Source organism: Thermobia domestica, chromosome 10 (genome assembly GCF_964235325.1).
Source record: "Thermobia domestica chromosome 10, izTheDome1.hap1.1, whole genome shotgun sequence".
NCBI classification, from domain to species: Eukaryota; Metazoa; Arthropoda; class Insecta; order Zygentoma; family Lepismatidae; genus Thermobia; species Thermobia domestica.
In genome coordinates this window covers 11,556,892-11,579,855 of record NC_137463.1, presented here as the reverse complement: position 1 = coordinate 11,579,855, position 22,964 = coordinate 11,556,892, and the positions used below count along the sequence as shown (strand labels likewise).

Sequence of the window (22,964 nt, the reverse complement as noted above, 5' to 3'; positions counted from 1 at the left end):
CAAAACGGAACAAAATCATCCCTAGTAGTCTGAACAGACATGAAAGTAAGCCATACGCGAGGCCAAAGACAAATGATGCGATATATTATATAGAAAAATACAGGAAACAGCCAATGTTATATCACACCATTTTATATCCTCTTTAAGTGCAAATTCAACGATGATTCGCGGCTGCAGTGTGATTCGATGCCAGGTCTTATGCTTACCGTGCAGATGAATTAACAACTAGCTACTTCGCCCCCTCCTAGAACAGACAAATTATGTATCATTTAAAGTCAAGTATCTAAAGAGGACTCCAACGTCATCATCATCGTAGATATTCTGCCATTATTGGCAGGTCACTTGCTGCAACTGAGAAGTTTCCATACTCCACGGTCTTCTGCTAACTTTTTCCTCTTCACGTACGATTTCTCTGTTTTGATAATCTCCTTCGCCTCCACGCTTTCTTTCTTACCACTATACCTCCTAGCAAGTCCCTCATGTTACAGTTCCTTCTTATCTGATGTTCCAACCAATTTCTCTTTCTCTTCTTAATAATATCTAAAAATGATCTTTTCTCCTCCTCCATTTCCAACACCTTCTCACTCGTTTTCCGCTCGACCCAGCTGATACGCTCCATTCTCCTCCATATCCACATTTCGAAAGCTTCCCGTCTTTTTTAAAATCATTTTTCTGTAACATTTATTTTCATCCCATATTCTTCACAGCCCCTCTTCAAGTTTTCTAACATCTTATTGATTTTCTCTTCAGATTCTCAACAACTGCCATATCATCTGCAAACTGTATACATCTAATCATTCTATCTCCTACTGAAATGCCGTCTTCATTTTGTTGTACTGGTGTTTATACAAAATCGGTTATTTCCTTCATTTATTAATATAATATATAATTCGACATTTAGAGATATTCTGTAGACACAAGTTCCCAATCCCAACACTATATGATCAAAGTAGCCGAGCACAGACTTCAAGAGTGATTAAAACATGTATGGTTGTTCAGGAAGTGGACTAAGTAGCCAAGGTTTAAAATATCGGAATGGTAGCCAGAAGAGACTGATTCAAATTCCGATGCAGCCAAGGATCTTATAAAATAGAGGATCTGCCCTTACAACAAAATCTTGAAGTCATACGTCATAGTTTCGCCACCCCTACTCTGCCCACTTCGCCCAATAAGATCGCAACGTGTTGAGCCAACAATCATGGCGGAAACGAAAGTAGCCAATCAGAAGTGCCGATGCTCGGATGTTTTTGGGTTTCATTGATTTAATAGGATGAAGATACCTATGGGCAGATCCTCTATTTTATAACATCCTTGAATGCAGTCGCGCACTTTTTCACGCATGTGATACGGAAATTCATTTCATTTGTAAACTCTCCAATGCAATGCGCTACATCATGAAGAGAAATCTCAAAGCCTATAGATGCACAACGTACAAGGATTTATAACAGTCATTCCACTTTCATTACAGTTACGCTTGCTTAAAAGTTTAAAGAAGACTAGCTGAACCTGCGCTCTCTACACAGCGCATCATTCGCATATGAGCATAAATCTCCTTATCATTCCTTACAACATTTGTACATGTCCCCTTACAGACACACGTATTGATTTAAAAAAAGCCAAGGGGTATCATAAAGGGGAGACTTTTTTCGATTATTTTTTTCAATATCTCGAATCGTTTGCAAGATTTGAGCCAGCTTCCGAGACAGGCGTCTCATTCTTTCCTCCTTTTTCTTAGCAGCATTTATAACTTTATTCTACGAACAGGATCTTTTCCGCTCGACTGGAAGTACTCCAAAGTTCTTCTTTTCCCTAAACCAAAGAAACCTCCATCAGAAGTCACATCGTACCGTCCTATTCACCTCACAAGTTGTCTCTGCAAAATCTTGGAACGAATCCTTGTACGTCGCATGCACGACCATCTCAATTCACATAACCTTATTCCAATTCATCAAGCTGGATTTCGACCACATTTTAGCACTCTCGATCAATTATTCCGTCTCACCACAGCAATTTATAATCAGTTTAATACAGGATATCCTTCTTGCCTTGTAACCTTTGATCTAGAAAAAGCTTTCGACAAGGTTTGGCACCCTGGTTTACTATACAAACTTCGTAACTACCTTCTACCAACCTCTTACATCCGATTCGTACATTCCTTCTTAATAGGGCGAATAGCTTATATCTCGATCAATGGAACGTTATCTCATCCCATCTTCTTACAATCTGGGGTACCGCAAGGCTCATCTTTGTCTCCTTTATTATACTTATTGTACGTCGCGGACCTAGTCGTTCCTAATACTACCACAATATTTCAGTTTGCGGACGACACTGCATTTTTCACAACTGCCCGTACTGTACCATCTCTTAATAAAACCATGCAAGTAGCTATTGACGCATTCGTGCGTTGGTGTCATATATGGAGGTTGAACATTAACTCTTCAAAAACACAAGCCATAGTTTTCTTGCCACGTAGACGCCGCTCTCGAATACATCGAAATCCGAATCTACTTCGTCTTCAGGTTGATCTTACGCCTGTACCCGTGTCAACCACTATTACGTATCTCGGTGTCATTTTTGACACTCATTTTACATGGATTCCACATCTTACCAAACACGTAGACCAAGCACAAAACCGACTTAATCTCCTGAAACGACTAGTTGGCACAACCTGGGGGCTTCGAGCACATACCGTAATCAATACATATAAAACATTCATGCGGAGTACGTTAACATATGGACATACAGCTTGGATATCTGCACCGTTAAAATTCTACCAAAAACTTGCTATCCTCGAGCGTCATGCTATACGCCTAGCATATCGTATAAGACTGCCGTATCCAACGAGATTACTTTATGAGACGATCGACTTTCCGCCATTACTAAATCATCTTGAACAACTTGGTATACGTTATATCTGCAAACGATTTGCTCAGCACCATCCCCTGACGCTTGAAACCCTCCACTACGACCGTGATAACGATGCACCGCCCAAATACGTTGATACTCCTCTTCAGCACTTCATGACACTATATCATTTACAGTTAGATAACGATATGCTGGACCCCGAAATCTTTGCAATTTATCGCCCGCATGAATTTTCATCTCATATCTATCCATCATACGCACCGTAAGAACCTATTAACAAGGGCCTCCTCTGTCAATCATCAGTTCCTGAATCGCCCCAGGAACAGAAGATAACTTCATTCGTCTAAACTAACATAACCTAGTGATGTGACGTCTAGAGCACTTCATTTCATCTATTTCATCAACTCCATTTGCACCTTTATTATTATTATTTTTGAGTCCAATTTACCATTTATTCCATGCTTTGTGTTAATGTAATACCTGGCAATGCTAACATGTTCATTTGTAGCACTTAAAATATTCCTGTTCATGTACGTGTTTTTCGTTTTCTGAATAACTTCACTTAATCCATGCTTAATATAATGAATGAATGAATAAAGAAATAATAAATATGAAACCTCTTAGACCACCTATATTTCCTTCAAATCAATAAATCAAATTGAAGCACTTACCCGAAGAAAGGGCACAACCCTTTAACCGGGATGACGGACAAAAAAAAAGTCGCTCTTAATTGGTACTGTAGCATTTTAATATATAGATGGTTATATATTCCTGTTTGAAACTCAAATTCAACACCTTATAGATAAAAAAATAAGTTACACAAAAACAAGCTGACAAAAAATTCGTATAAATAAATATTGATAAAAATATACTTTTGTTATTTAAAGTTAAATGCGACGGAAAATGAAATGAAATCTTTCAGTTTAACATCGCACGATTCTGGTTTTTAGGTTACGGGAGACAAATGATAAAGAAAAGTGAAAGATGGACTTAGAATGAGAATGTTGGAGGAAACGGAAGAACCCCTACAAAACCCACCAACACGATGTTGTCCACCAAACTTACTTGGCTAGGATTGGAACCAAGTATCCCACACACCAGTGGTAAGCTCTATCACGCTTCACGCACCACGCTCTACCACTGACCCACCGTGACTGCACTTAAATAAGACGAAGATCGGGAAGTAAGGAAGACTATTTCTTCACTACAAAAGTTTTTTTTATGGCAGCCATACCAAAAGATATACACAATGAAAACACATGTGTCACTTTCTTTTTGAACAAACTCTGTTCATAGAAGCCAGTTTTCTGAGCATATAAACGCTTGTGGATAACAAATTGAACTTTTTTTTTTTTTTTTTTTTTTTTAGCAGAATGGAATCGATTAATGCTAATGAATAGTTTCAGGGAAGAGAAGAGAGATTGAAATATGAGGGAACCAGGTCTGGATTACGTGGTGAATTTTGGAACACCTTCCACACAAACTGAGCAATTTCGGCTTGAGTGTGTTGACCTATAAGCGGCGAGCTTTGTCGTGAAGGAGTCTGACATTTGAAGCACATCTGTAGAGTGTTTTATACGAAAGCTGTGACGTAACATCGACAATGCGGTTGCAGTTATAGTTACAGTAGGAGGTTGCAGTTACAGTTGTTCCATGTGGACGAAACTCCAACAAAGAAAAGATATTTCATATTCCAGAACATGGTCAGTAAGACTTTAGCAAAGTACACAAAATTTCACTCAAGTCGGAATGCTTTCACACAATAGTAGACTACATTCTTCCGATAGTGTAGAATACACAGGACTCATTGCCTGTCAGTTACTGAAAATGATGTCATTCCAGAAAATGATGTCCTCCTTTGTAAGCGCAACGAACTTCTTTGGTCCTGCTGCTTTTCTGTCAGATTCTTCGGTACTCATCGGACAGTGATGACTCTGTAACAGTCCAATTTGTCATTCACATTATAGCATCCTAGAACATACGAAATGTTTAACTTTTGCGTCAATATTCGCAGATAGATCCATATATCATTTCGAATTACCGCTTCAATACATCTAACAGTGGTTGTATAGTACAGGTCGAACGGAACAAGGTGAAATCGGTAATGTTAACCTGATTTTCTTCAAAGACCTTCCAACTCGTGATGATGCTGCGGTCCAAATCACTTTACGCAGCGTGGGCGGAAATTAATTCCCCACTGAAAAATTGTATTTAAATCCATAATGAACTTTAACGAAACCAAAGTATTCTGTTTCTTGCAATGGAACAATCCATTACATATCTAATATTATTATAGGTTATCACTAGAGAAGAGTGGAGCTACGTAAGCAAAGCTCAGTCAGCATCGTGGTACAAAGTAAGGCAGTCCGTGGTGCAAGTCTAGAGACGGTGGCGAAGTGTCAAAGAACCTCGTGCCTCGGTAGATGCAAATATCAAAGGAATTGCGACTTGAAGCTAACAGACATTGTTCTCTAGCAGATATTAGGAGAAGTGGTCGCCCCTCAAAATCCAGGATAAAGGGAAATGTGCAAGTGGTTCAGGAAATGTTCGCGCAAAGTCCTCAGAAATCAGAAACACGGAAGCAACTTTATCCGAACCATTCTGAAGAGAGTTGAATTCTAGTAAATGGAAACCACATTATCGCCAGGAATTACCAGCAGAAGTCTATGATCATAGGTTTTGGATAGGAGGAGGTGATGCTTATTTAGTATGAAGTTTGACCCGGTTTTCTCACCAAAATCCTGTGGGCAAATGAAGCCATGCTTCATGTTCGGGAGTTCAATAGGAAGTTAATTCTCGCCCACCCTGCAGCTCCATTTCTTTGAATTTCGCTTGAGCTATATTGAACAAGTTTTGCATCGCTAAAATTATTAGGTAAACACTTATCAAGCGATGCGCCTATGTTTGAACATGTGCTTGAGGCATTCATTGAACGTAGTATTTTCTCTTCATGCAGCAAAAGATTCCTAAATTGAAACATAAGCCGTTATCAGATTATTCAATAGATTACCCACAGAAATTCGGAACAACTTCTTACCTTCCCCTAAATATATGCAATCGTAATCTCGCGTAGCACTGGGTGGTCTTTCCGCTGACAACAAAACTTCTTCCTCAATCATCTTCTTTCGGAGGAATTCGCGGGATTCATATTGATCTTTTGGTTCTTCTAGGCTATAAGAAAGAATTAACCAAAGAAAAAAATTATACCATACCAAAGAACAAACAAACAAATACTATAACTCAGCTTGTAATACGTTGTGACATTTCATTTACCGGTGCGTATTCGATAGGCTCTCAGTTTTTCCACAGTTGTTGAATGCAATTGTTTTAAAAGAACAAACAACTATAAAATAAAAACAATGAAATATCTGTGTATCTTTTTTTTAAGACTTCTTTCTCATAAGAGCAATTTTACTGAAAAATTCTGCGATCTATCATTGGATTCATATCGCAAGAAATTTCTAGTAGTATTTATTACATTATCTTAAACTTTCGGATAATTCAAGACGTGCCTTATACATGATTGTGTCGCTCATCTCATGTCGACGTATTCTCTACTTTTCTTTTCATGAAGGAAGTAACCGTTTAGTGCATCTGAACAGTATTAGTAAAGTTTACTGAAGTTAATGTCGACTTTAGGTGTGACTTAAAATTAGTTGTTGATGTTTTGAGTAATATCACTGAGTATGACAGGGAGTCTATCAAAAGCGTTCCAGTAAATAAATATAACAACAATACATAAGGTAATCGGTAAGTTGTAATTAATACAGGGTTATTACAAATGATTCATCAAGTTGTAAAGTCTTATAATTTCAAATATTTGATGCCTACCTATTTGTACTAATAACCAATCGAAAGAGTATACTTTAAAGTTTTGTTTATGTCAGTGCAGGTTCCGTTGTGACTCACCAGGTGGCAGGGTGGTAGAAGTTTGCAAAATGGCGAATCATCAACAGAAACTGGGGTTGCGTGATGTGCTCAGGATGATTTGTCACTCTTAAGGTGGCCCCCAAGGTCTCCCGATCTTACAGTTTGTGATTTTTTTTTTCTGTGGGGATATGTGAAAAACAATGTGTATGGACCACCTTTGCCGACAACATTGCCTGAGCTCAAGTATCGCATCACTGCTGCGCTAGCGAACATTGACACAGACATGTTCGAACGTGTATGGGCTGAACTAAACTACCGCATGATGTGTGTCGTATTACATGAAGAGCGCATATAGAACATTTTGTAATGATGTGCAAGAAACTTAAAATGTACTTTTTCAAATGATGTATCAATCATTATTTTGTATGTAATACTTTGTGAAATACATTCATACAAAACCCGATGAATCATTTGTAATAACCCTGTATTTAATCATGTGTCAATTCACTCCCTTAATCAAATAACAATTCTACCATCGGAACAGTACTATATACAACAAATTAATAACCTCATATATTTAAAACTAAATTACTAACACAGCTCAAGAACAAGACTGTGCTTTATTAACACTGCCCATATCAAGTTATTAACAAATTTAATTACTAACTGATAGGGATGCATATCTATTAATAGTAAATAAAAATTCTCACATCTTAAAATATTCAAAGGGTGACCAGATTCTGACAAGCGAAAAGTAGGACACAAGTATAAATGTATAATAGTGTCAGGTAGCAGGCCCGTAGCCAGTCCCGGCTGAAGTTAGGGGGGGTCCGATCCAACCATATAATAGTTCATCACCATATTATACATTATTTGGAAGCCTACCGTGAAAATTTTTAGGAAGGGGGCAGCAAAAATTTAGGAGGGCAAGGCCCTCCCTAGACCCCGGCAATACACATGACCTTATTTCATTTAACGTTAATCTTAAGTTAATCATTCAGTTTTCTTTTAAAAACAAAAGTATTGAACAAAAATATTGAATGAATTCAATACAACTCCAACTACTTCCATCAATGACAAATACAAGATTGATGAAACAATTTAAAACAATTTGTTGGAGTAACATAAAAGAGTCATTTTAATGAAAAATAAAACTTAAATATGTTAAAGCATACAATTTTAATGAAACAAAAATGCGGTTCGTCTTAACGGTTATTTATCTATTACCTTGCATACTTTTTCCATAAATGCTAACAAATTATTTTAACTAATATGTGACATCAGTTTACCAACTAAACATCAGTATAATGCTTAACCCTTTGGGGATCCCATGGTACAATTTGTACCATACGGGGTGTTTCATGGTACATTGCGTTATAACTCTTCTATTTGAGCTTTTTCGTCCGGGTTTTTTTTTTTCAAGTCCAGAGGCATTGTAGAAGACATAACGTATGGTTTCACACCTTCCTGCGTCGAGACATAGGAGGTGATGACGTCATAAGTTAAAATTTATATTTACCTGTAATACTTTTTTTGGGGGGGGTGTAAAGTATTTTTGGCGAGCTTATTTTTGCACGTAGAAGATTGAAATTTTGCACAAACATGCAGCCCACCGAGTAGCATTTACCAGATTTTTTCAGATTTCTGCGTTAAAACAGGGGGGGATCCAGAGGGTCAAAAAGTAGAAAAAAGGGATATTTTACCCAAAAATCCCGTTTTTCCTCATTTTCCCGCCTTAGATAAATGATAGAGACAAGTGAATGGTACCGCCTGAAAGGCAGTTCTATTCTGAAGAGAATGATGTGCCACACATGGCCCTAGGGTAATTAGGGAAGTGTCAGGGAATTTTCACCAAAATATACTTCTGTATAGGGGAATTTTGGACATTTTCGGTATTATTTTTACGGGCTTATTTTTGCACGTAGAAGATTGAAATTGTGCACAAACATTCAGTCCACTGAGTAGTATCTACCAGATTTTTTTCAGATTTCTGCGTTAAAACAGGGGGGTACAGAGGGGCTAAACGTTGAAAAAGGGAAATTTTTACCAAAAAATCCCTTTCACGGGATTTTCCCGCCTTAGATACATGATGGGGACAAGTGAATTTTACTGCCTGAAAGGCAGTTCTATTCTGAAGAGAATTATGGGCGAAACATGACCCTAGGGTAATTAGGGATGTCTCAGGAATTTTTTACCTGAGATCATGGTGTTTTACTGTAATTTGGGGCATGGTGGGAATTCCTAATAAAATTTCTCCCGCCTTTGATATTCAAGATAGAAACTTGAAATTTGGCACACACATTCAGTATACCAAGTACTATTTATCAGATTTTTTTAGATGGTTACGTTCACACAGGGCCACTCCAGAGGGGCCCAAAGTGCGAGAAAAACATTTTCCCTCCGAAATTTTCCCTTTGACATAATTTTTCCCGATCCTGGTATATGGTATGAGCATGCAAATGGTATCATTTGAAAGCCAGCTCCATTCTGAAGAGAATGAGGTATGAACCATGATCCTAGGATAAATAGTGACGATGCAGTAGCTGCTTGACTGAAAGTCTAAAAAATAGCCCAAAAAACAGGCGCCGGAAAGGGTTAAAGACATACTTTTCGTTTGAATGTATAGCACACAGTAGCTTGCTGTTTTACACAATCATGTCATGGAATTTACTACAGGTACAATTATAGTTAAATTTGGTTATTATTGGTGTTTAAGAGTTTCAGTTTTTAACAGATTTCTCGTCAGTCTACAAATTATTGCTTATGACAATACTCTCTCAGTCGGAGCATTTGTGGCAAGGAGGCTCATACTGAACTCCACAATATCACATACTTGGGAATATGGAATGAAATTTTCTTCAAAATTTCTTCAATAATTCATTCCATCTTAAACCAACCCTTATTTGAGCAGTTCCATTCTTTAATTTTTTTTCGAAAGTAGCATGCTTCTTTATCAAACAGGTAGGAATCGTTTGTTTCTTTTCCTGACAATTTATTAATATTGTAAGGATTCCCACATCACAACATGAGCACATGTTTATGAACGACATGTGCTAACGTTCAAAAATATGCATACGATACACCGAATAGGAAGAAGACGAACCACCCGAAGAGGGCCCAGAAAAGACAAGCCACAGACGGAGGAGGTATCAGTTTACCACCGATCGCCAACCCACCTCGGCTCTAGAGGTCGCTTTGGACTAAGGGGCTATACGAGGAACACTACGAAAGTTTTGAGATGTGAAATAACTTACATACTTAAAATCAATTTAACACTTACATTTTCTCAAAGTATTCAGCATTACACTGAACACACTTTTGCATCCTCGAAAACCACTTTTGGAAGCAGTGTTGCCAGTCTTTTTCTTCAAGTGTTGAAAGTTCATTCTCGTAAGCCACTGCAGCTTCTTCAGGGCTGCAAAATCTCTTCCCACGCATACTATCTTTGATTCTGGGGAACAGAAAAAATCACACGGGGCCAGGTCAGGGCTATATGGCGGATGAGTCATAAGTTTGACCTCTGTAGATTCTAAAAACTGAATTGTGATGTTGGCCGTGTGTGCGGACGCGTTGTCGTGATGAAGCACGATCCCACGCAATCCAGTTCTTGGACGCTGTTCTCGAAGCTCCTGGAGCACTTTTGTTAGGCAAACAGTGGTGTACCATTGAGCAGTAACAGTCCTTTGTTCTTCACATGGAACAGTTGCAACATGGCCAGATTTAAAGAAGAAAGTTGCGACCATCTTCTTCCCCACACTTCGCGGTCGCTTCACTTTCGTAGGTGGATTTTTGTCTGGAAAGATCCAAACTGTAGACTGGCGCTTATTTTCAGGGTCAAATTGATAGATTCAAGTCTCATCACCAGTAACAATGTCAGAGACGCGTCGAGAATTGCCTCCATCAAATCTTGCAAGCATTTCTTCACACCATTCCACACGCATACGCTTCTGCTATTCAGTCAAAGTGTGAGGCAACCAACGAGATGAAACCTTCCTGAGCCGAAGATGATCATGAAGAATTTTTGTTACTGCTGGCGATCCAATGTTCACTGTAGATTCAATGTCCTTGAAAGTTGTTCGAGTATTTTCTCGAATCATTTGTTCCACAGCGGCAATGTTTTCATCTGACACAGCTGTTGCCGGACGTCCAGCTCTCTCTTCATCTTTAACCTCTACGGTCCCGAATTTTTTTACTGCACCAAAAAATTATTTCTGAATATTTTCTAGTTAGTTATATGTATTTCAGTGTATTAAAAGCTATTTCATATTAAAATGTGCCATAGGGGCAGAGGGAGGGCATGTGCTCATTTGAGTACTTTAGGGGCGTACTACATATATTTATTGTAAATATAAAAATAAATAAAGGATGTTTTTGCTAGAAACGAAGCAAGTATTAGAAGCCAGGTATCAATAAAGATTTAGTTGCTTTGTTTTGAAGCAGAATTATTTATTTGAACATCATTCGTGATTCATTCAGTATGAGTATAATTACTTATGAGAATTTAGTTGAATTCACTGCATACCATAAAGGACTTTTTGCAATTGTTTAGTGAAAAATCAAAGGTTAATGGCAAAAATATTGTTGCAGTCTTTACAACAAATTATGCTATAATTTTGTGATGTATCTTAACAAAATGAGAAATAAAGAAAATGTACTAGTTGTATATTTTTACCTTCAGTACCTTATAAGATAAGCTGCTAACATAATCATGTACATTCAATGTTTTATTAGAACAATCATGCATTTTACATCTCGAGAGTAACTTTACGTTTGCCATGTGTAATACTATCTACCATGCACTGTTGTTTTCATAACATATAACCTTGCAAACCCGGTGAATGGATTTACTTGGTGTGGAACGCAAGAAAACAACTTCTATTTTGCAAGCAAAGGAAAGCTTCGCAGTTTATGCATTTAATCCTTGTTCTTTCTCTGCATTTTTCAAACCTACATCAATATTGTGATTTACCAGGGACATGATCTGGCCAGTGATTTACTGAATCATACTTTACATGATATTGAGGCATAGGCATAACATTTTGTTCTCTTTTTTCACAGAAATTACCTTACTTTTATTGTTACTTGGCCTGTCAACATTGGGACTGTCACGTTTTCTGGGTCAGACGCTAATAGAGAATTAGCAATGTCTGATCTAAATTCTTAACAGATCAAAATCGTCTTTTTTGGTGTACCTGCAAGCTTACAATCTATTTTATTCAAAATACAACAGCAAAATCCAAGAAATGAGTGTATACTCTTACAGTCCATTTCTTAGTCTTAGTGGAGATTCTGTAGTACGAAATCAATCTATCTTGCAAATTTACATCCCCATTTTCTCATTATAATGTTTTACTACAGAAGGCCTAGGGACACAAACACGATACTTATCTTCTTTGCTTTGATCTTGTGGTAAACTACCAAAAGCCGTAGACAACAAGAGAAGACTCTTATTGTTCTTCCATTTAACTATAACTATTTTACCATCACTTCTACATACGACATCACTTCGCCTCTTACCATTTCCTTATCACTCTTCAGATTTTTAAATGCTCTTCCTGTTCTATTTCGCATTACTGTACCAGTAAAATATGCATTTGCCTCCAACACTTTTTCATCAGTGGACACACTAGTAAAGAACTTGTCAGTATAAACAAATTTTACAGAATCCATTGTTTCAACTAATTTTTTACAACAGCTCCTCCTACTCCATACACTTTCACTGACTCTTCAGGAAATGTATTTTTACCTTGATATTTCAAAAAATTTAAAACCAAATCATCACACGCTGCTAGAGCAATTTTTTTAATCTCCAAAGATTGGGCTTAGAAGGAACATACTGCTTCAAACCTTGAGTTATTTTCTGTTCTGAAAAAAGTATAATTTGTTCGTCGATAGCAACGGACTTTTGTTTGTGGCAGCAGGTTACAACCGTGTTGTATCTCATCAACTATTGGCTTCACTTTCCAAATTTTGTCTGGTGATTCGGAAACATGAGATAAGTTATCTACAAAATGGAGCATATTTATTTCTAAATACAATTAAAAGAAAACAAAACTTAAAATAGCTTTTGAAAGATAAAAATATCTAGCAACATGTAAAGTACTCAAATGAGTACAGGGGAATAATATGTATACATAAGACCCGAAGTACTCATCTGAGTACATGATAATTTTTACTAAGTTCTGAAATGTACAAAACTTCCAAATCACAAGTAATGTTTTTATATCAAGAAGTTTCTATTAAACTACAAGAAAATAATTTTTTATACTATATCGAAGGTAAATCAAATAATATACTCACGTTTTTTTGTCAGGACTTTCAATCCCTTCCTCTCCTGCTGCAACCATACTTTTGAATCTAACACTATATGCTCAATGCTTCTATCTGATGGACCCAGAGTGCACTAAATTTGTTCTCGAATGAGTACTTGAGAAGCAAAATGTGTAAGGGTGCGATTGAAATGAAACGACATATATTTACGTAATATTAAAATGAATGTACTCAAATGAGTACTGGGGGACTGTAGAGGTTAAGCAATGTCCGGCCTCTTCTGAATTCACCAAACCACCGAAAAATTGTAGCACGGGAAGGAGCAAGGTCCCCAAATGCCCCCTGCAAACGGCCAAGGCTTTGTTTCTCGTTCAAACCACTTTTGAAATCGTAAAGGATCGTTGCCCGAAAATGTTCCCTTTCGAGCTCCATTCTAGACAACCGAATACTGCCTACATCAACAAACAAGTGAAGGCGATACGGCCACGCCGATAAGCGAGGCGAGTTGAAACTTGCTTCGCTTCTTCCCTCTGGATATCACTACCGAACGCAATTGTTGGAATTCAAATACTATGCCACAACAATGCATATCTCAAAACTTTCGTAGTGACCCTCGTACCTATCGTAACATCTCTGGAGGCTGCTATGAAGCAAAGGGGATTCCTCAACACAACCTTACCTCGCAAGGCTGCTTTGAGCTGAGGTTTCCTAGGACCATAATCTGGAATCACCATAAGACGGCTGCTTTGAGCGAAGGGGTTCCCGTACGAAACGATATACCCATCAACCTTGGTCATAATAGAGACTTTGTTATATGAGCTTTGCAAAACACAAAGAATATGTTGTATTTTATAATAAAATAGGTGAAGGGCTAGATTCTCGGTCCCTTGTTGACTCTACTTACAAAGCATCGCAATATACTCTAAGCTCCTATGGACATTGTCCCATTCAATTACTGAGTTAAGTCTTGTCCATTTCAAAATGTTAAGATTTGGGAAAGGTGTTGATCACTGCTCAATGCACTCTACACAACTTGAACAATTCTTAAAATTCGATACACATATTATCCCATTTGCTTCATTTTCTTTTTTCATTTTTTTTAAAAAGTTTTGACTGAACTACATGAGGGAGAAAAATACGGTTATATCAATCAATTTTGCTTAGAGTTCAGCAATCAATGTTGAATCTTCAGCAATCAAATTGACTTTCAAGAAAGTGAAAAATCTTTAAAAACGATTTTTGGAGTGTGGGATTATTTTAAGAAATGAGGGAAAATTTAGGCCGGCACGAAGGAACTTTACTTAAGTTGGTTGGCATCATTATCGTAACTTGAAATAAAAACCATTCCTACCTTACTGACATCTCAACAAGGCCCCAGTAAAAACAATGTATTGCAAAATAATGGTTTGTTTGTTGTTTATTTTTCCTAATAATAATCTTTTGAGGATTGTTGATAAACACAGTAGTTTATCATTCAGAAAAAGAGTTTCTGATTTATAATGTTGTGACTAAAGAATGAAACATTAAAATATTGTAAGCACCGACCGCTGGAGTCACGTGGTTTCTGAAAATAGACTTTTTGTACCTTATATTTATACAAAGAAATGCTAACAAAATGCATATTGTCGGAGAAGAGAGGTGTCTCTGGACCCTAAAGAAAATAAAGCGGAAAATATTTGCGGTAGCGATGCTTTCTATTCAGAGAAACTTGGCGAGCAGCATTTCAGGTTTCAATAAAGTCATAGAAAAATTTGAAGCCCAAAAGATCGAAGAAAGACCTTCATTCTAAAATAATGCATAGTTTATATAATTAAATAATTTTGTGGTAGGAGGGAAGATAAACGGGCCCTCGGATTTTAGGTTCAAAATTGATCACGTCGTCTTCCTTAGGTCCCAAATAGTGTTTCCTGAAAATTTCAGACCGCGGAAACTTCAAGAAGGTGCCCAAAATTAGTATAGAATTTACCATATATGGGCAGGGTATATAAACGGACCCTCGGATTTTTGGTTCAAAACTGATCGCAATGTCTTCCTTAGGTCTCAAATGGGATATCTGCGGTCTGAAATTTTCTGCAAACATTATTTGGGACTTCCAGAACATATTGTGATCAAATTTGAACCCAAAATCTGCGAGCCCTTTTATCTAACCTTTCTATACGAGGTTATAGAGGGTACATTGTTTAGTAATTTTGGATACCTTTTGAAATTCCCGCGCTCTGAAATTTTCTGGAAATACTACTTGCGACTTAAAAATCTCATTGTCATTAACATTGAACCGAAAATCCGAAATCCCGTTTATCTTCCCTGCCCATACATGGTAAATTCTATCGTAATTTTGGGCACCTTTTTGAAATTTCTGCGGTCTGAAATTTTCAGGAAACGCTATTTGGGACCTAAGACAGACGTTGTGACCAATTTTGAACCGAAAAACCGAGGACCCGTTTATCTTCCCTGCCCATATCTGGTAAATTCTATACTAATTTCGGGGACCTTTTCGAAGTTTCCGCGGTCTGAAATTTTCAGGAAACACTATTCGGGATCTAAGGAAGACGTTGTGATAAATTTTGGACCGAAAATCCGAGGGCCCGTTTATCTTCCCTCCTACCAATTTTGTTTAACTGCGTGCATGCAATTTTCTTGCTTTTTTCTTCTTTTCGGATTAACGCCATCATTCATGGCTTACAGCACATACTATATATTCGATTTATCTCGTGTTCAATAACATGAGTAGAGATTTTGTATATAAATAGTGTATAAACGTACATTGTTAGTGGTTGATTGGAAAAAGGAAATAGCTTATATATTAAATCAATATTAGAGAAATAATTTAATCAATAATATACAAATAGAGCTTAAAAGACTTTCCTCTTCATATTTCCTGAATATTTTTTGGATAAGACTCAAGAATGCTGGGGGAGGGGAACACTTGCGCGTATCTACATACGTTTGATATTGCAACATTGCAACCGGTGCTTGTACAGACTACGAGCAGCTACTGGGAGATGGTGGGTGAAATGCTTGCAGCTTATCAGGATTTAGGGTGCAAAATGTCCTTGAAGGTGCATATCATGGACTCACATCTGGATTACTTCCCCAGTAATTGCTGTGACATTTCCGATGAACACGGAGAAAGATCTCATAAAGATATATCCACCATGAAAAACGCTATGAAGGGAAGTGGATACCCACCATGCTGGCAGTTGCTGGTGTATCATTAGAGACAAGAGAGACACTCAGTACAGAAGAAAAAAATAAACCATTATGTACGGTCGACAGCTGTTTCGCATACCTACAATTCTATGTAATATATAGTGTCAACAATATATAGTAATGCTTTGCAAACACAATCATTACGTGCTGATAACTCCAAAACTATCCCTGATGCAGAAAAACTAAAATCAGTTTTGAATTCAGGAGTGAAAATCCTTTCAGAATCACTACTTTGTTGCTCAGAAATAGAACTTTTTATTTTATTTTATTTTTTTTGTAGAACAGTGTTATTAGTCGAGTGAATTTGCATTTGGACTATTATTATTATAACAAACAAGTATATATATATATATATATATATATATATATATATATATATATATATATATATATATATATATATATATATATATATATATATATATATATATATATATATATATATATATATATATATATATATATATATATATATGGGTGTAGACAAAAAATCTAAAAACACTCCATACAAGACACGTAAGTTTGGCCCTCTACTGTACAACACGGGAGACATTAAGTTGACAAAACCAGAGCACCACACAATATGACGTCACTAAATATGATATTAAGTTGAGCAGTGTTTCCAACTGATTTGATGTCAACTTATTAATTTTATAGTAGAGTAACAGACCGGTAAAGAAAATGTGTTGAAAAAAGATAATGCATTAATGACATAATATACTTAGAGATATTTGTATATTTGTATGAAAACAGCATCTAAACACGCGTAATTTGATGATGTACTCCGCGAAAGATTTGTTGCGACAAAAAATTTGGAGATCTACAATATATAATTGACTTAAAAATTAATGACAGGCCTACATCGTATTAGTATGTGATAAGTGGATCCAGGCATAGAATACATAAACATAAAAAGAGTAATTTTATGATTAAAATGAATGACTGCGTGTGAAAGAGGACTGTGCTACTAATTTTTAAAAATTGTATAACGTTTACTGTATGTAGAAAAGGATAGTGCTGTCCTGTTTTATGAGTTTGAATTTGCAAAATTTACGAAACAAATATTTAATATCGTTCTCGGGTTATGTAGGATTACGGGGGACCAAAACTACGTAAAAACACAATGTTTACAGGTGGAATGAGTTCATGTTGCGGAAAGATACTTGATATTGATATGTGAGCAATTTTGTGAACTGTGTAGACCGGAAATGCCATGTGCGGAATGGAAAATTTTGCAATTATCATTTGCTTTTAATTATAATGGGCGAATATAACCTGCATTGCGACGCTTTAACCTGACTTCGCTCGCTCGGCAATACTGATTCGTTTATTTATTGATACAAGTTTTGGCCATTACCTGCACCTATGACCTTAAGCGTGTCACTTTGGAGGGATAACACCCTCGGCGAACACACAATCAAGGTTCGGGGGAGGGATATAAAAAACGGGTAAGGTAAGAAGCGGCCTGGGGCATGTAATTTAGATACCATCCTGGCATTCACCTGGTGTGAATGAAGAAATCCCCCCCCCCCAAAAAAAAACTCATTCAGGATGGCTGGCCTGAAAAAGCTGTTACACCTTTCCGAACGACTGACCCTGCTGACAATCGAGCCCTAGATCAAAGACAAGAGCGTTAACGGCTACGTACACTCATCAATACCGTCTGAAACTTTTTAGTTAGTGATATGTTTGACTTAATCTATATTAACCTGACAAACATTTAAGAAAATAGCAATGATTTTTTCAATAAAAAATGTTTCTTCCCGTAATCCAACATATGACTAGTTTTCATACACTTCATAAGTAATGCATCTATGTGGGTGCTGGACCTGTGGGTTCGATATTTCTTGATTAATAAATGTTGTGCTTCTCAAGCATGTAATCCCAGAATAGAACACAGTTATAGGCGGGAATTCACGTCACTTAATGACCTTCCCATTTTAAGTCAGTAGTAAAAACTTGTCAGTAAGTGATTTGCCTACTTTGGTTTTGCCAACAGTTCGTACTATGCGCGACGTCGTCCATGCAGTGTTCATTGTATGGTCGACGCCGATAAGTAAATAAAACAGGATACTTCCAAAGTTGAGCCAGTGGGTGTGCAAACGTAAACCTCGTGTAGCTCAGGTACAGGCTGCATAATTACTTCATTACATCAATGGTTATGTGCATCCTCAACTTGGGATAGCGCAGTTTCCGCAGTTCAGATCAAGAATACGTGGAAAAATTCATATTACTTTGACTCATATTTCTTGATGAAAATAGTGTCATCACGCCTTCTAGACTGTACATGTGTTGGCGCATGCCAGTGAACCACCAGGAACAGGTAAAATTTAGGGGCGCTACAAGAGAGAATTGTTCAAAAATTACATTATTTTTTAAATTTATGGGTGAACACTTAGTAGTAGTAATAAAAGTAATGATAGTATAGTAGTAGTAAGGCAGTAGTAGTAGGGTAGTAGTTTAGTAGTAGCCAGGCCCGCAACCAGAGGGGGGCTAGGGGGCCAGATCCCCCTAAACTTTTTGTAGCCCCTCCAGACTTCAATACAGAATTATATTATTTATACAAAAAACACAATTTAGATATTTATAAAATAATTTTAATGACTTGGCCCCCCGTAACATATTCACGGCCCTACCAAACCTTTGTAGCTGGTTTCGGCCCTGGTAGTAGCAATGATAGTATAATAATAGGCTAGTATACTATTATTATACTATCATTGTAGTAGTAGTAGTAGTAGTATAGTAAGGCAGTAATGGTAGTAGTCGAGTAGTAGTAGTAGTAATAATAGTATACTAGTAGTAGTAGAGTAGCAGTATTTCGGGTTAGGTTAGGGTAGGTTCAGGCAGCGAAATAGTCATATTTCAAGTCCCTTGCAGAGCCGTGCTGGGATACTAATGAGGGCGGTGGACAAGTCTACTAAAAGGGCGCCGATACAAACGGGAATGAATATATATATATATATATATATATATATATATATATATATATATATATATATATACACAGGGTTTTCATAAAGTCTGGACGGATTTAATTCGCTTATAATTTACATAAAAATGCTCATATTGAAATCAAATAAAGTGCAAACGGTAGCGGAAGGATTACATTTTTACCTGTAATCTGCACCAGCTCAGTTCATTCACGGTTGTCTGTGAAATTCCGAGTTCCATGGACCGTCTAGGAATCTACTTCTGTGGGCTGTTGATGATGCTTTCCCTTACCCTGCTCACTGTTGCAGGCAATGTTGGCTGCCTCCCACTTCGAGGACGGTCCAGGACGCTTCCTGTCTCCAAGAACTTAGCATGCCACTTTCGGATTGCACTCTCAGTCGGTGCCGGCTTTTTGAACTCTTTGATGAACTTTCGACACACCAGAATTGGTGATTTTAGCTCTGCGTACCACAGAACACATTGCGCTTTCTCTTTCACCGACGCCATCTTTAATACGGTAAAAAAAAATAGTCGTCTTAGAGGAGTTTTTCATTTATTTATTTCTTTGAGACACACACCAATACAGCTTACAACTTTTAACAGTCAACATTGAAACAACAATGAAAACAACAATGGATGGAATTTGGTAAGAAACTGACCCTTGCCCTCCCTCTCCCTCTCTCAACGTGTTCAGAGTTGCCGCTTATCTAACAGTGTTTTCAAGTAAAAATTTAATCCTTCCGCTGCCGTTTGCACTTTATTTGATTTCATTATGAACATTTTTATGAAAATTATAAGCAAATTAAATCCGTCCAGACTTTATGAAAACCCTGTATATATACTTTGAAATAAAGTATGGATGCTTTTCTATATCAAAATTACCACCGTTTTAGTATTAACGTAAATAGCTAATTTGTGGAAACCTTGAATCGAAATCCTCTTTACTAGAGAAAAACTATTTAGCTCCTGTAATAACATTTCTGTCAAATAAAAATAAGCTAAATGTATCAACAACTTAATATTGCTCTATGGCCTATGGACACAGGAGGTTCAGTGCCGCGTTTACAAAAGCTCTCCATTGATTTCCGTCCTTAGGCTACTGGACCCAGTTTCTACTTTATATTTCAATCTCTGCGAGAACCATTTTAATAGTGTCCTTCCATCTGCGCATCGGTCTTCCTAATTTTCGTTTTCCTATCTGGATTTCCAGTCAGAACTTTGAAAGCGTTTCTAATTTCTTCCATTCTGGCTACATAACCTGCCCATTTGAACCTCCTTGACTTGATGACCCTAACAATGCTTTTGTAAACGATATAAAATTATGCAGTTCATCGTTATGGAGTTTCCGCCGTTCCCCACTCCCGTTCCTCTTGGAGTTTGAATATTGGTTTAAGATTCTTGTTTTCAAATACTATCAGTCTGCGATTTTCCCTCAGAGTTAGTGATAATGTTTCGCAACCATACAGCACAACAGGCATGATTTTCGTTTTATATTTTAAGCTACAATTCCTCAACAAAATTCGCGACAATAAAAGATTTTTAACTGAATAATAACAGAAAATCCCTGCTTTCAGTTGACATCAAATTTTTTTTTTGTGATTATGGCTTTGGTCTGTTAATAATGATTCTAGATATTTGAAAGTATCAACTTTGTGGAAAGAAAATATTATTGGGCATTTTAACCCATCCATAAAATGCAGTATTACGATCCCGACAAACTTCCATTTATTTAGTTTTCTCTGCATTTACTTTTAAGCCCATATCACTGCAAGCGTTAAATAAGATTTCTGCGCCCTTTCTATTGTTCTATCATCCCCTATCGTATTTACATAAGCATACACCATAAAATGGTAAATATAATTCAACTCTAGGACCTGATTGCTGCCTTTGATTTTATTGGATGTTGACAAGAGAAATGCCTCAATAATTATTAAATCAGTTTTGTTGCTTTTCTTCTGAACTGGAACAATGATTGATTCTTTTCATTCTTGTGGTAATTCTCCTTGTTCCAGATAAGGAGAATGAGTTTGTGTATCTTGCTCTACAATCCTCCCCAGCTAAAATTAAGTCACCCAGAATTTCGTCTACACCCGGAGATGTGTGTTTCTTTAATTTTTTAATAGCGACTTCTATTTCTGTCTGGTTAGGTTCTGGAATATACGGTTATGCTGTACGCATTTCACTTTCTACCCGCACATTAGTTTTTGGCTAGGTGTTAAGCAAATCGTCAAAGAAATCTTTCCATCTATTTAAGGTGCTATCCTAATCAGTGATTCCTTTAGCTTTCCTAATCAGTGATTCCTTTAGAATATATAAGCACAAAATTGATAGCCTTTCTTAAGTCCGTTGATGCATTTTTACATGGCCAGAATGTTTTAATTTTTTACTATTATCTTCAAGTTAATTAATTTTAGCTTTCAAAAATTACGTTTCTTTGTTCTAAAAGTTTTGGACGTTTTCCGCCAGATGACAGTGAAATTTTATGTAGTTATTTCGTCCGGATTTGGTAGCCAACACTGTTTCTTCTGTTTTCTCTTTTCTGCTACTTGAGTGTATTCCTGGTTGAACCATGCTTTGTTCCTACGTATTTCTGAGTGTTCCAATATTTCTCTTGCTGAAATCTTAATGCTATCTCTAATTTCAATCAAGTTTCCTGAACACTAGTGCTCGCCGAACCTTCTAAAACCGAGAATCTATTCGACACCTCAATCTGGCTCCCCTCAGAGGCGGCCTCAGTAGTATGCGGGGCCCCGGGCGGGGGGGTAGGTAGGCGAAGCCCCCCCCCGAAGCCAGGAAACATAGGTGAAATTTTTGAGGAGGTAAGGGGTTCTTATGGCATGGGGTCGATATAACTTACGACATTAATGATTCGGAAACATTTTACATGCATGCAAGATCAACAAACTAGAACACATAATAAAACTATCACTGACTTACGAAGCAGCTGCTTTGACGGTCACAGACGGAAGTCCACTTTTCTGGCTTTTCGTGTGCAAAATCGTTGATAAGGTCCTCGTAGTCCATTGTTGAGGCAACTTCCTTTTCGATGGACAAAATAGCTAAACCGCACAATCTGCTTTGCGACATTGTTGATCGTAGATAGTAGATAGTAGACCGCAAACCCTTCAAGTTGTATAGAAATCCAAAGATTGAAGCATACTCTTCCAGTTGTTCGAATCTTTTTTCCATTGAGGTAAGTGCTTGATCCACTATCCATAAGAAATATCCTGTTCTGAAGGACTCCTCCGGCGAAGATGTTTCTTCGTCGTTACCCTCATAATCGAATTGTTTTTACTTGCATCTGACTCTTCGTTCCTTGAATTTCTGAGTTACGTTCATTTCGGACGCAATTTCCTTTGCTGCGATCATAGCATCGGAGAATCCGGTTTCCCGGTACTTTCTCAAGAAAGTAACAAGGCCTTTGATTTGCTGTATTACCACATTGAGCTGCATGTCAGCTGATTGCAAAGTTTTGCTGACAGCATTCACAGCAAATAAAATGTCATACCATATGATTAAGCTCAGAATAAACTCGAAGCTTTCGAGCTCATAATTTGCAAGACATTCGGCTTCACTTTTTACTAGCGGATCATTGGCGGTATCTGCGACAGTCAACAGTGCCTCCCTGACTTCTTTCGTCTGATAACGCATCGCTTTCACACTTTCCAGACGGCACTCCCACCGCGTTTCTGAAAGTGATTTTGTAGTCATGAAAGGCACGGTTTCTTCCAAAATTTTCCACCTTTCAGCCGAGGCAGCAAAGCATTTATATATTCTCTGTATGACACCAAAAAACGTCACTGCTTGGGAGTTGCATT

At 37.3% G+C, this 22,964-nt stretch overlaps 1 protein-coding gene across 2 annotated transcripts in view; it reads right to left on the bottom strand.

Annotated features, from left to right (window-relative positions):
• The window catches only part of LOC145662286 (staphylococcal nuclease domain-containing protein 1-like), a 55,304-nt gene that overhangs the window by 11,390 nt on the left and 20,950 nt on the right, over nt 1–22,964 (bottom strand). For both annotated transcript variants that reach the window (XM_081727694.1, XM_081727693.1), the window contains exon 2: nt 5,903–6,036. In XM_081727694.1, coding sequence (XP_081583820.1) covers nt 5,903–5,984 — 82 coding nt within the window. In that variant the 5' untranslated portion in view covers nt 5,985–6,036. The remainder of the gene's footprint in view (nt 1–5,902; nt 6,037–22,964) is intronic.